Below are 14,585 nucleotides of genomic sequence, written 5' to 3' on the forward strand. Positions count from 1 at the left end.
GGGGGCCCGATGATCCCCCATCTTGAATAGCTCGGAATCTACCGTACGTCTATAGGCCTATCTGCGGGGGTGTCTGTCCCGGTAGATGAAGCTGGCCACACTTGTAAGAACCGCCGGGGGCACTATGCTTCCTCCCTTTCCCACAAAAGCACTGCCACCGTGCACCATTAATGAAGCAAATAACGAATAATTTTTGAAACACTAAAAATAAATCACTACAGCGATTGTTGCGCCATATTACTGGAGTTATCAGGACCGAAGTGCACGAACAATCACACGCAACAGGGAAATCCCCGGTCCCGCGATTCCGGAAGTAGCTGCCACTATCAAAACGTGTGCTGTGTAAATTGCTTTTAATCAATTAATTAACTGTACATGTTGTTTTCATAGTCGAGCTTCTCATACATTGAGAACTGAGGCACTACTCTCGTAAACTATAGGCCCTAAAATTGGACCTTTCTGCTTTTATACACAGATTGAGTGAGTATATCTGTGCTGTTTACAAAAGTGTAAGCTTACGTAGGGGATCACAGGTAGGTAGGCAAACCGGTTCAAGCATGTTGTAGGTATAAAAGGTGAATTCAAATTTGCCATCACTGACCCCATCATTTTATATCAAATTATTAAGATGTTAAGAAATTGAAGAATGTTTAAGCTTTCCAAAACCCATCTCAAATTGTGCACTTCTGACCACTTACTGTCCATTTTATATATGCTACCCATCATGGCTTTCATGCACATGCACACACAGTATATTGGTAGTGATTAATGTTACCAAACTTATGTCATGATGAAATATAATCATTTTTGAAGATAAAATGTGCTGACCTTAAAAGATTGAACAATGTTTAAGACTTCCGCTATTCATTTTAAATAATGCACTTATTGTTCGATCCTCTATGGAGATATTTTCCATGGCAGTCATCTATGATCATACTAATGATACTTGAGGTTCCACCAAACAAACCATGGGTTTTGAGGTCTTATATTTTTGTTTTATGTCAACAAAATCACTTAAATTTTCAGGATGATCTTATTAATTTTCATGTTGTTATAAGCAAATATAATGTTCCAGATAACCAGGCACGTACGCAGGGGGGGGGGGGGTGCGGGGGGGGCGACCGCACCTCCCCAAATTTGCAAAATTATACAAAAGGTCCCAAAATTTAAGAATTTGCGAGCGTAGGGAGCCAAAAAATCAGGTTTTTTACATTTTTTTGGTCAAAAAAGGTCCAAATTTGGGGGAAAAAGTCCACTTTTCACAAAATCGCCCCCCCCCTTGGGCAAAAAGTCCACTTTTTCAAAATCAGCACCCCCAAAAAAATCCTGCGTACGGGCCTGCAGATAACGCTAGTTAATAAATACATTAAGAAAAAACACCTTAAAATTGCCCTTTCTGTTAGTATTCCTTTTTGGACTTAAACTTTTTAACATGTTCTAGCAGCCCTATATAATACTGTGACACTCAAAAGGCCATATCTCTGGAATGAAACGTCTGGTTAAGATTATTTAAATGCCAAAATGTTTCTTTCATCAATTCCCAGGCAATAAGTTAGGTCTGGATCAATTTAAAAGTACTTCAATTTTTAGTGGACATGCCTATTAATATTCTGGTGCCACCAATGCAGGGAATTGAATGCAGGCCCCCTTCCCTCATCAGTGAATCCAGTACCTATACTGTTTCATTTAATTTTCTTTTGTAGTATATCAGCTGAATAGTGTGCAATGGTATAGACGAACCATTCAGAAGCAGAATTTTGTTGAAGAAATACGTCCTACCAAGTTGCAGCAAATATAAGGTGAGCTAATTCGAGTTTGGATAAAAAAACCTATATAATATTCTATGGCGTTTTTCTTTGAAAGAAGCACAGAAGGTAACACCATTTTCTTGTTAAAACTTATAACCTTTGAGTTTCTTATTATTTTATCAAACTTGCCCTTAACAATGAATGTGGCACTTCCCTGGTTGAAATATTAAATTTTTTACCTGAATTTCAGGAATTACATAAAAAACATCAAAAAACCCTTTACAATACCCGGTACTGTCCTGATTTTCTTTTCATTTGAAGTGGTTTTGTCATGAAGTGAGACACTCAGGGGTCGTGATAAATTGTGTATTCATCATGTAATGTTCAAACGGTTGCAGGGGCACAGATAGCCTGAGTCCCTCGGCCTCTCACTTGTAATAACGGCTGTGAGTAGTATTCGAGACTGGAGGATTCAGTCTAGAGGTACAGATACTGTATGTGACCCATTCCCACAAAACTCGGAACATTTTGAGATTTTTATAACATTTTTTGAAGCATATACGTACTTTTAAAGACCCGGTTTTAAAGATCATATACAATTTGCCAAGAGCTCTTTGACTAAAACCGTGGATACAGCTACTTTTGGCCACCCTGTATCATAAAATCATTTCAGCACAAGTATGGCTTGGTTGTGAATGAATATGTTACTTAATCCAGAATAATTTCGTACAATGTAAATGCAATTTTCGTTACCTTTTCTTTTCCATTCAGAAGCAAAATTTTATTGAAGAAATAGCCCCTACAAAGTCTGTGCTGCAACAAATCAACTAATTCTGAGGTGAGCTCATTTTACAAACAAAAACCCACATTTTACTACAATCAAAGAAATTAATGTTAGCACACTCTGGCATGTAAATTGCCACCCTTCTCCCCCAGTTCGATGTTGATGAAAGCACTTTTCCCATTTGCCTCTCCAGTCTCCCCAACATTGGTTGAGGGGGAATGGGGGAGCATGGGAAGGGAAGTGGAAAGGGGAAGGTTTGAACTTCTCATCAAGCATTGTTATACTAATTTCACTGAACTCTCAGAGCAGCAATGAAGATTTCCAACATATTGTCAAAGTGTGACAACAATTTTTTTCTTAATTGTAGGTAAACTTGCATTTAATCCAACACAACCAAGCACGGATTCAGGGTTCGACCCACAATGGTGGTCCACTACCCTAATTCATAAAAGTTTGCAAATATGGTGGTCAAAATTACCCTTTTCAGTTGAATAGGTTTTACATATGATTTTTTTTTTAGGATGGGGAAGGGGGGGGGCTTCCTGGATCTGCTCTACTTGCAGCCTCACCATCCCATTCCCATCTTATTCCAATCACAATAGAGACTTTTAGTCAGTAGGATGGGGGGGCTTCGTAGATGACCCTGCTTGCAGCCTCACCATCCCATTCCCACCTTATACCAATCACAAGACTTTTAGTCTGTAGGGGGGGGGGGGCTTCCTAGATCTGTCCCTACTTGCAGTCTCACCATTCCATTCCCACATTCCAAGCAATCAGTGATTCGCTAAGTTAGAAAATCTTAAATGAATCATCTGAATTTTGCATTTTTGTAAGAACCATATGTGTCTTTTACATACGAAGATTTAGATTTCAAAGCGGGTTTATGTCCACAATGTAAACATTTGGGGGGTGGGGGAAATCCCATTTTTCTGACATGGCAATTAAGGCATGGATGACTTTGTTCATTATGTATGTGGGTTACGGTATGATAATTTAGATCCAGAATAATGGGGTTGCTAGAAATTCATACACCTCATTATTCTGTTTATTCTCTTAAAAAATTGATAGGCGCAACACAGTTTGCAACAATTTTTTTACCCCTCCAGAAATCTGTGTTTCAACCAAATAAGGTAGTGTACCACTTTAAAGAGGGTGTCAACTTGATTTTCGTAAAAGGAGAATTAAAAAATCTGATTTCCTTTTTAATTATGATGTTTTAATTATTTCCATTAAAATATCATATTCTGTCATTTTTCCATTTAAAATGTTAAAGGACACTATAATTTAACAAAATACACAAAAATAATGTCCTTTTTTGTGAATTTACCAAAGATTTCTAGAAATCAAAAATTCCAAATCATATATACCTTTACATGTTTACTTCTAATATTATCCAAACTGATGGAGCAATTAAACTCTAATCTTGGAATTGGATATACTGCATATATGAATCAGACTTATGGCCTTCAATGCAACCATTTATGGTAAAAAGTTCAATTTTAAATTAAGATTAATTTTGACAAACTTTGTACAGTCTTAAAAAAATTAAACTAATAAGAAATAAAATGTGAACAATCTAGATAAAATGATCCATAATCAGACATTCTGTATGTTTACCTTTTCTTGCAGACGACAGTTCACAGACAACAAATGTACTTGAAGATTCATAGAAGATACTGCAAGAATTAGAAGTCTTAGACAGGACAACAGTAAAGTGATGTACATGTATTTTCTTGTATAAGTTTTGATAAAATGTGTGGATAAAAGTTTTGTCTCAGATCCTAATTATAATTTATAAGTGAAAGTTTACAGTGGTGATTTTTACCATATTATCAGGAAGAAGAAAGAATCACTCATTGTACACACTAAAATATTTTTCTTAACATTCATGACACAATGCCATAATTTGCAGTGTACCAAGCACTGCATGCTCTAATATAGTTATCACCTGTATCTTCAAAATGTAGAATTAAACAGCCTTAACTCCTATCTATCAAACTACATCCAAAATTTAACAAAGCTTTGTGAACCAGGTCTTTGTGTGGAAAAAGAAATAATCAAAAAGTAATTGATTCAAACAAAACAACATCAACATTTTTTAACAATCAAAGTTAAACTTTTCTTTTACATTCATGCAACAAGATTTTAGTTCAGTTTGAATGTGAATATCTCTGTACTTTCAACCATATAAATCAGAGCCCAAAACCACAGTGCAATTCTTCATGCCCTTACTCTACACTAGCCCTAACCCTAACTTATAATTACAGTTTCTAACCTTTATAAACCTAATCTATAAAAAATACAATATTGGCCCCACTTGAATTTCATGCTCCTTAACACTAGGTGAAAATAAACCTTCCTGCAAAAATGGCCCAGTCTAAACCTGTAACTAAAGATTTAACAGACTGTGGCATCTGTTTGTTGACGATTGAAGAACCTAAAGCTCTTCCTTGTTTGCATTCCTATTGTCTTAAATGCCTGGCTCAATGGGCTAAAGGAAAGAAAGATAAAGTCAGATGTCCCATTTGTAGCCAAGACTTTCCTATTCCACCAGAAGGTATTAAAGGATTCATTACCAACTTTGTCATCAACACACTAAAAGACCGACGAGAAATGGAGGAGAGACTGCATGCAAAAGATGCACGGGCCCCATGCTCAAGCTGTGGAGCAACTGACAGCAAAGCTGAAGCCTACTGTACGGATTGTGGAGGGTTTATTTGTGAGGATTGTGTAGGTACTCATAGTAGGCTACTAATTCTTCAGGATCACAACCCCATTCCATACATTGATCTTCAGTCAGGTAAAGTAGACATCAAGAGTGTGATGAAAAAGCAATGCTGTAAGGAGCACAAGGGTCAGGTCCTACGATTCTACTGCAAAACTTGCGGGGTCCTGATATGTCATGAATGCACTGTTATTGATCATCCAGCATCAAGTCATAGCCTTGTAAACTTAAAACATGCAACAAAAGAACAGAGATCTGAAGTGAAGCAACTGATGACTGATTGCAATAAAATACAAGATATGGTCGAAGGCTTCCTGAAGAGTGCTGAGCAAGTTCAACACAATTTAGAGAAGAGTTTAGAGATTGCTAACGAAGCACTACATCAAGCGGCTGATGCAGCACGTGACAGAATTACACAGAAAGAAAAAGAGCAAGAGGCAGAATTGTCCCAAGCTGCAGCTGTGAGCAAGAAGCAAATTGAAGCACAGAAAGAAAGTCTTCAGATGCAACAAACCCGTCTACAAACAGCACTACAGATGGCAACAGAGGTGACACAAACTGGATCAGATCATGATCTTGCCTTGGTCTTCACTTCCTTGAAAGATAACCTGCGTCAACTGAGAGACATGAAGCCAGGAACTGTTGATGGAGACCTTGGCGAGATGAAATTCACATCAAATCCATCAACCTTATCTACTGCACTAAGTCTTGGATCCATGTCAATTGGTAGGAATAAAAGTAATGCTCCTGCATCACATGGGGTTAAGAAAACAGAAACATCTGTAATTCGTAGCTACAGTAAACCATCTCAGTCAAGAGGGCCTAGACAGCTGCATGGTGGCATTGGAACATGGAAACTGAGCAAACAATTTGGAAATAGAGGGCAACAGAAATTACAGGATGGAATAGACATTGCAATGACATCAGTGGGTGATTTGATTGTAGCCGACGACTCCTATGGACAAGTTAGGGTGTTTAACCAATCAGGTGATTTCAAATACAACTTGGACACCAAACAAGGTATGAAGTCTGGACAGAAATCTAGACCATGGAATGTGGTAGTCAGCCAAGATGGAAGAATATTCATCACACATATGGTTTCCCATGTCAATGTTTATGACCCAAATGGAACCTACAAGTATCGATTCCCAACCGAGTCTCCCAGCAATGTATCATCTGATGCACAGGATACAGAGCTCTGTGGTCTAGCATTGGATAACCAGGGATGTCTACTGGTTGGTGAGATTAATCAGAAGTACATTAGTAAGCATAGATTGGATGGATCACATGTCAGTAGTATCAAAGTGTCCATACCACCTGGTTACATAGCAGTTACTTCAACTGACAACCTCATTGTTTCAAATGGAAATTGCTCACATCCTCCTATTGTACAAGTTGTTGATCCTACAGGTAACATCCTACACACACTCAATCCTCCTTCAGGTGTGTCATTATGGTACCCCTTTGGCATATGCTGTACAGCAGATGATATCTACATAGCAAACTGGCAGCCAGCGCGTAATGGAGGAGGCATCTATTGCTATTCTATATCAGGTCAATACATGGGATGCATCACACAGGAAGTAGATTGGTCTGCTGGCCTTGCTCTTATTGAGAATGAGAACAAGTTGCTTGTTGTTGAAGAAAAAAAAGTAAAGATTTTCTCTCGGCAGTGATCCATCTTCATATTACAGGGGGACCCCTTAACACCGACAATTTAAATACATCATGTATAGAGGGAACATGTGGTTTTAGTATTGGCTCTTATTGAGAATGAAAATAAGTTGCTTGTTGTTGAAGATAAAAGTATCAAGATTTTCTCCAGGCAGTGATCCATCTTCCTATCACAGGGCCCCTTTAACACTGACAATTGAAATACGTCATGTATAGAGGGAACATGTGGTTTTAGTATTGGCTATCATTGAGAATGAAAACAAGTTGCTTGTTGTTGAAAATGAAAGTATCAAGATTTTCTCCAGGCAGTGATCCATCTTCATATCACAGGGGACCCTTTAACACTGAATATTGAAATTCATCCTGTACATGTAACACTTATTTTGAGGTACCTGCTGAATGTAACATACAATAGAAAAACATTGTGTATTTTACATTGAACATTCAAACTTTTATTTTAACCATGTGGCTTCAGTATTGACTGATATATTTGACCCATGACAAAGTTAAGGAGGAAAAATAATGTTCTATAAAGTCCACTGTCTCCTGTTTTATTTTTTGGGGAATTTCTGTTTATTTTTGGCGAAAATTTGTTCAATTTGTGAACATTAACATAATGCATTTTCCAAGAATGTTGATAATTTGAAATGATAGAAAATCAAAGTTAAAGTCCAGTATGTAATTTAAACCACTGAATCATGTTTACACTGTTTTAGATCTCCACAACAGCCATATTTTATGTGTTTTGAATGCGACATCTTAGCTCGATATAGCCTGAGTACTAATGAGGCACAAACATCCACAAACTTAAAATTTAGAGGAATTTCTAAATTGAATATTATCCCATCAATCAATTATTTTTTATCCATAATAATCTGAAATTAGAGACATGATTTTCAGTTTTGTAGAATTTCCTAATCAGGGAAAAAAGCTCACTTATGGAATTGCTGCCCACAAGGATTTGTGTTAAATTTGGGTAGTAGACCTTTATTTTCAAGCATTAAGTCAGAAATCTTTCGAGTTTCATTGACAGTGGCATATTTTTATTGTCACCATGCTGCATCCAATGCTGGCGCCACGTGGGGTGGGTGGCATGGGGAAAATACTCCCCCAGTCAGAACTCTTTCCAACAGTTAAAAACCCAAAATTACGAATATTTTCACTTTTTGCTGCAATTTTTGCACAAAATGAGTTGATTTTGCCCACAATTCACTTTGCCCCTGGTGCCCCCCACAGGATAAATCAATTACTGGTGACACCACTGGCTGCATCTGATTTGCCACAGGGCCAGTCTTGTGTGTGGGGGGGGGGGGCATTATTCTGAGTTGTTCAGAAGCCAAGCCCAGGGGTTATGGACACCTCAGAATAGTCTCGACCTGGCCGGCAAAAACATGTAATATTTCATGACAGAGAAAAAGTTGCTATTGAAAGTAACAGGGCAATAGACACATGTTACAGCTACTCTGTTTCCTTCATCGGTTCAGGTTCATAGCGAATATTAATGTGACTTTGGTTACTGTTGCACTCATTGGCATATATTGCTTGCTTATAGCTTAAAGTTTGTTACTAATTGTTAGCATACCCAACAAACTCAAAATGTTATAATGAAAACATTTATATGCCAGGTTATAAAAAGGTATAAAATGTTTTAATAACATTCAGAAAACATTTTTGACAAATTTATGCCAAACATTCTAAAATAAAGTATCGACAAAATATTTTGCAAAAATGTTTACCAGAATTATTTTTTGCAATACCATTTTGACATTTTTAAATTTTTAAAATGTTGTAGTGTTTTCATATAAAACATTTTAAAAACGTCTCCATAACATTTATTATAACCCAACATTTTATATGTCATAACCAAAATGTGTTTATAACACGTTTATAATATTTTTAAAACATTTCCGTGTTTACTGGGTAGTTAGTGTGGCTTGGAACAGATTTTTTCTATACTTTATGTAAATTAATGTTGACCACTTTATTCTGGGTATGATGAAAATTTAGCCTCAGGAAAATAGTAGGCCTTCTCTCTGAACCCGTACATTCAACCTGTATGAGTGGTCAGTTTTTGTATAAACACTGCAAATAAACGAAATAAAACGTAAATATGTGACTGAGTGAGGGGTGTGGAGTGAAGGGGGGGAGTGAGTGTTTGGAAGAGAGGAAAAAGAAAGGGGGAGAGGGAAGGAGGGTGCTTGTTTATATTCTTTTTGTTTTACTTTTCTTATTAAGTTGATTAAGGTCATTCAATATAATGTGAGATGCATTTCATTTCATTCAATCTTTAGCTGAAATGTTTCATATGAGACACGATCTGGTCCATGGATGCCAAAGGCGGCAAATTTGAAATTGAGATAAAGGCGAAAATATGGAGTAAAAAACAATAAAATAGAGAAGAAACAGACATCACCATAACTTAAGAATGAAGTATGCTAGACCTTTGGTGTTTGCAGTATATGATAGTCTAATGTTTGTATAAGGTAATAATTATATAGTAACTCAATTTTCAAAAATGCCTCCTTTGTCATCCATGGACCAGATCGTTTTACATATTATTATCAAAGTAAATGTTCTTATTCTATAATTTTTTTACTTATTTTGTAAAATGTGTTTAATGAAATATACAATTTGCAATGTTATTATGTATACGAGGGGGTATCCAAAAGTTTTTGACATCAACCAGAAGTGAAAGAGCTATACCGATGAAATTTTGTCAGTGTAATCACTGGTCCTTATGTACATTATGGTGTTCCGACTGATTTTGCTTGATCGCAACACATATATGGAAAGTAATCTGTAATATTCCAAAGCATTTTGTCTGTAGTGTAATAATGTATTTTTTGGAGTTTTTAATGTTATGATCTGTTGGCCTCATGGAAGAACAGAAAATAATTTGAATTAAATACTGAATGAGTAACCCAGGTTAAAGAAGAAATAAAACAAATTAAAATTTTACTGCCTCATCAAGAAGAAAATAGGTGTGGAGCTGCACAGCTATCACAGATGCTTCAACCAATCCAAAGTATTCCTCTGGTCATAAGGTTTCAAAAGCAGTTTATTGACGAAAAGGTCAATTATCCAGTTTTGGGCTCCACAGAGATAAAAACCAAAAAATGATCAAATTTTAACCAAAATAGTCTCAAATTGTATCAAAAAAACCCTCACTCATAACTTCAGATCTGTGCAACACACTATACCCTTTCTGTATAACCAGAGGATATACTTTGGGTTTCTTTTTTTTTTACAAGATTGCAGTAATTTTGAAATTTGACTCCTGAATAAACTTAAATGAACTTTTCCCACCAAGCACCACTTTTGGTAGCATAATTGCTAGCATGCATTTGGTTATTCTGCATGAAGGGAAGCATCTCTGGTAGCAGTGCAGCTTTGTCTTCAGTATAGTAATCTATATTCAGTAGTATACAGAAATCACAAGTGTAATTTTCCAGTGCATGCACAAAGTATGTCAACTTCTTTGACACCTACAATTGAATGATAATAAACATGATAAACTGCACAAAAAGTATATCGGTTTAGTGCACAAAACATATGGTGAGTTATGAGTTTGTCTTATAACTTGATTAATAAAACACAAATGATCATTCACAATAGTTTTGTTTAATTGGAGTCATTTATTGTCTGCTCTAAGTCAAAGTGAGTTCTTAACAGCCGTCTGACTATTCATCATTCGCATCACATACTGATCTATCTGATGCAACATGATCATTTCACATAGACAAGTTAATACCATGTTAAACAATGTTGCTCAAAGATTTCTCAAATAATTTTTCCTCAACTGGTTATTTTTAAGAATATATTTTTTAAAGTTTTCATTTTGGTTAACAAGATATGTGAAAGTTTTCATCTTGGTTAAATTTACAAGTACTGTTATGTAAAACACTTTCACTTTTGTGAGGTACCCGATATTGAATTACGCAAATTTTGTGAGGACCTGAAATTTGCGAAATTAAATCCACAAATCCAAAATTTATTTTATTTATTTAATCCCTTACCAAATATAAAATTTACATTGAAACTAACAGTAAATCTTCTGGATTCGCGAATTTAAAACCCTAAAAAAATCCTGCTTTTTCTCAATTCACGAAATAAAGTACCCACAAAATTTAAGTGTTTTACAGTAAATCTTTCAAGTAACATTATTTAACATGGTATTAAACCAATGTGAAACGATTTTGTGTTTAACATAGTATTTACGTATATAACTCTGTAGGTGATGAGACCAACATTGTGAACATCTAAAATCTTTCCTTCCGATGCATCTTTAACATGTAACACACAATGTTTTACAGAAAACGCTTAAATGCCGGGCTATATAAAGCGTATAAGCACATTTTAATAACATTCAAAAAACATTTTTGAAAATGTGATGCAAAACATTCTAACAGAAAATGTTTTAAAATCATGTTTTAACAATGTTTTCATGACCTTTATATAACCTTACATTTAAACGTTATTATAACATTTTGAATAAACGTTTGAAGAACATTTTTGTGTTTGCTCTGACGTTCTGCAATCTCAATATCAGTTGATGATGAAATCATAATGTAATTGATCCAGGTAGAATTTGTGTGTGTTTCATGGGGTTTATGGATTTCAACTGGAATAGCCCAATGAAATGGAACCAAAGAGTACCGACTACACCATGTTTGTGTGTCACTTACTGTACCTTTGTACTGATTATTTCGCTATGTGCCAGGCAAACTTTGATTCAAAGTGTGTGGTTGCTTGCATTATGTGTGTAATGAATTGTGTCCAGAACACGCACTAAGGCCATGGGAATGGAAGTTTGAGATTTGCGTTCCTCACTTTTCCAAATCACATACGGCCATTTTTCATTATTCATTATTATACTTTCAGTAGGCTTTGTCCACAATGTTTTCGTGGTGGTATTGTTCACAAGGGCACATGAGGCCTATTGAAGCTATTTAGCGGTATACAGATACAATCTAGTACCAGGGAGTCCTTTACACACTACCAGTCCTATATATGCCGTACCTATGTATATTAAAGGTGAACCTCATTGAAAATAAAGTTATATATCAATGGAAAGCTTATGATGCCAGGAAGCAGAAAAGAATATTTTTTTATTTGCCTAACGCACCAGGATAGACATAATCTCCATGCAAAGATTGGATATTGGCACCCCCCCCCCCCTAAATTACAAAACGAAATCGTTCAAATTGGGCGCTTTCGATGATGACGTCATCACGGGGACACACAGTTACTTCCGGGTTTGATTGTAAACACAATGTCCATGCATTTATACTGTGGCATGCATCGGGCCAATGCACGAACTCAGTCATTGTCAACTTACTTTACATGAAAAATATCTTCAATAAAATAAGAATAACATGAAGGAAACATCATGATCAAATCAAGAATGAAGTTCCTGAATAAAGTGTGTGGATTAAAAATGGGAAAAGTGCTGGCGGGTGATTTGGGATAGGCCAAGCCATCCACGATATGCAGGGAATATTACAGTAAAGCACCTAAGAGCTTAAGATTCAGCCAAGAACCGGAATGAAAACAGATTGCAAAAAATAACTGCTAGTGCTACCAGTTCAGATCGTCACACCAAGTTGAGATGAACTTATCACAATGGGCTATTCCAGAAATTAATGGCACCCCCCCTAAAGAAGACATGTGAATTTGTACCATAAAGTTTTGGGAATTCCCAGACTAAAATTTTATCCAAAAAATTGGGAATTCCATTTCGATAAAAAAATGCTTAAAACTATTGGGAATTCCCAGTGACCCTAAAGAAGACATGCACATTTTTGCCAAAATTTTTGGGAATTCCCATACCAAAATGTTATCCAAAATAATTGGGAATTCCCATTTTGATAAAAAAAATGCTTTAAAAACTTGGGAATTCCCAGTGACCCTAAAGAAGACAGGCAAATTTTTGTCAAAATGTTTGGGAATTCCCAAGCCTAAAAAGGGGTACTTTTCTTGGGAATTCCCATGTCTTCTTTAGGGTTGCCTCAATATGCTGCCCTTTTTATTTGGGAATTCCCACTGCCAGAAAAAATGCTTAAAAATATTGGGAATTCCCAGTGTACCTAAAGAAGACAGGCAAATTTTTACCAATATTTTTGGGAATTCCCAAGCCTAAAAAATTAGGGTCGTGCATTAATTATAAGCCCTGGGTAGAGGGTAAAATGTGGGGGGCAAAAAAAATTTGGCGAGCCAAAAGGGGAGGCAAGCAATTTTTGGCAAGCTGAGAGGGGGGAATTGATTTTTGGCACACATTTTTGGCACGGAAATGCTTAAATATGCAAATCTTCCTGCTCGCAGCGCTTGCAACATGTATATAGACCATTTAAGGGTTGAAACTTGGCATCCCAAAAAGGGGGGGGGGGGGCAAACATTTTTTGGGCCGAGGGGAGGCAAGTGATTTTTTTGGCGAGAGAGGAGGGGAGGGCAAGCGATTTTTGGCAAGCCGTTTGAAATTTTACCCCCGCTCATAATTATTGCACACCCTTTGACACAAAATTTGTTCTGCCCTGCCCCCTTATTCAGAGGTGTAACGACCGGGAGTGTTTCATGGGGGAAATGGGAAATCATGTTAACGATTTGACATATTTCCACTTTTATTTTTCTAAATGTGTTGCGATTTTAGATTTTTTCCAGTGAGTTTACTTTTTGAACTTGGTACAATTTTGAAGATTTCCTGCGATTTCACTCTTTTTAGAAAAATTATTGAAGCAATTTTTGAAGATTTCCTGCCATTTTACTAATTTTTGCCCATTTTGAAATATTTACTGTGTTTTTACAATTTTTGGGATTTTTAAAAATATATCCCCGAATTCTACAAATGTTAGGATGTTTTTAGATTATTTCCTGTGATTTTACAATTGTTTGCAATTTGTGTGTATAATTATTTGGGAAGCTTTGAAATATTACTTGGTATTTTACCATTTTTATAAATACGTCATGCGATTTAACCATATTCAAAAATTCTTTATACAATAATGCTTTATTTTGGGGGCAGTTTTAATCATTTCCTGCACTTTTATAACTCAATCACTGGCAAATTTACCCCATGGAAGACACACAAAACAAGACAAAATGTGCTATCTCAGAAACTTCAACTCTTTATTTTGCCTGTTAATATTTTGTTGTATTAAAATATCAACTTATATAAATCAAGTATGACTTTAACTTTGTGTCAACTGCCCAACAAGGGACAAGGAAAGGGAAATTACATTTGTCTGCATTGTGGAAGTTTCAAAACCAGACTTTAAAAATATAAATGCTACATAAATTTAACCAGGGATGTGAGAGTAGATCCCTGATTTATACCAGATCATGCTAGACAGTAGAAACCAGAAACCCTTGGTAGAAACTATTACATAATATGACCTTGACCCATGTGTTCCAATATTTGTGGTCTATATGCCTGATGCCTGCAGCATTACTATCATGACTAGTGTACATGCTAATTGCTATACAGTGTACATGTTCAAAGTTTGATAAAACCGTAGATTATTATCTAGGATAAAACATTCAATGCAGCTTTGCATGGATATACATCTTGAGCATGCTACTTTTTGAATTTTTTTACAGTGGGTTACTGTGGTTTTAGGCCGTATATGTCATACATTTCTCTTTATATTGATGTGAATTA

At 36.0% G+C, this 14,585-nt stretch overlaps 1 protein-coding gene across 1 annotated transcript; it reads left to right on the forward strand.

The window, feature by feature from the left end:
* Positions 1-306: 306 nt before the first annotated feature.
* LOC140166299 (E3 ubiquitin-protein ligase TRIM71-like) lies at positions 307-10,545 on the forward strand. Its single transcript, XM_072189716.1, has 4 exons — positions 307-533; positions 1,704-1,799; positions 2,520-2,586; positions 4,162-10,545. Exon 4 carries the CDS (start codon positions 4,900-4,902, stop codon positions 6,931-6,933), a length of 2,034 nt encoding a protein of 677 aa, XP_072045817.1. The 5' UTR covers positions 307-533; positions 1,704-1,799; positions 2,520-2,586; positions 4,162-4,899; the 3' UTR covers positions 6,934-10,545.
* Positions 10,546-14,585: the final 4,040 nt, after the last annotated feature.

Source organism: Amphiura filiformis, chromosome 12 (assembly GCF_039555335.1).
Source record: "Amphiura filiformis chromosome 12, Afil_fr2py, whole genome shotgun sequence".
NCBI lineage: Eukaryota > Metazoa > Echinodermata > Ophiuroidea > Amphilepidida > Amphiuridae > Amphiura > Amphiura filiformis.

Bases quoted from the DNA above. Each gene is read 5' to 3' on its own strand.
- LOC140166299 (XM_072189716.1), top strand. From the start codon at position 4,900: ATGGCCCAGTCTAAACCTGTAACTAAAGATTTAACAGACTGTGGCATC.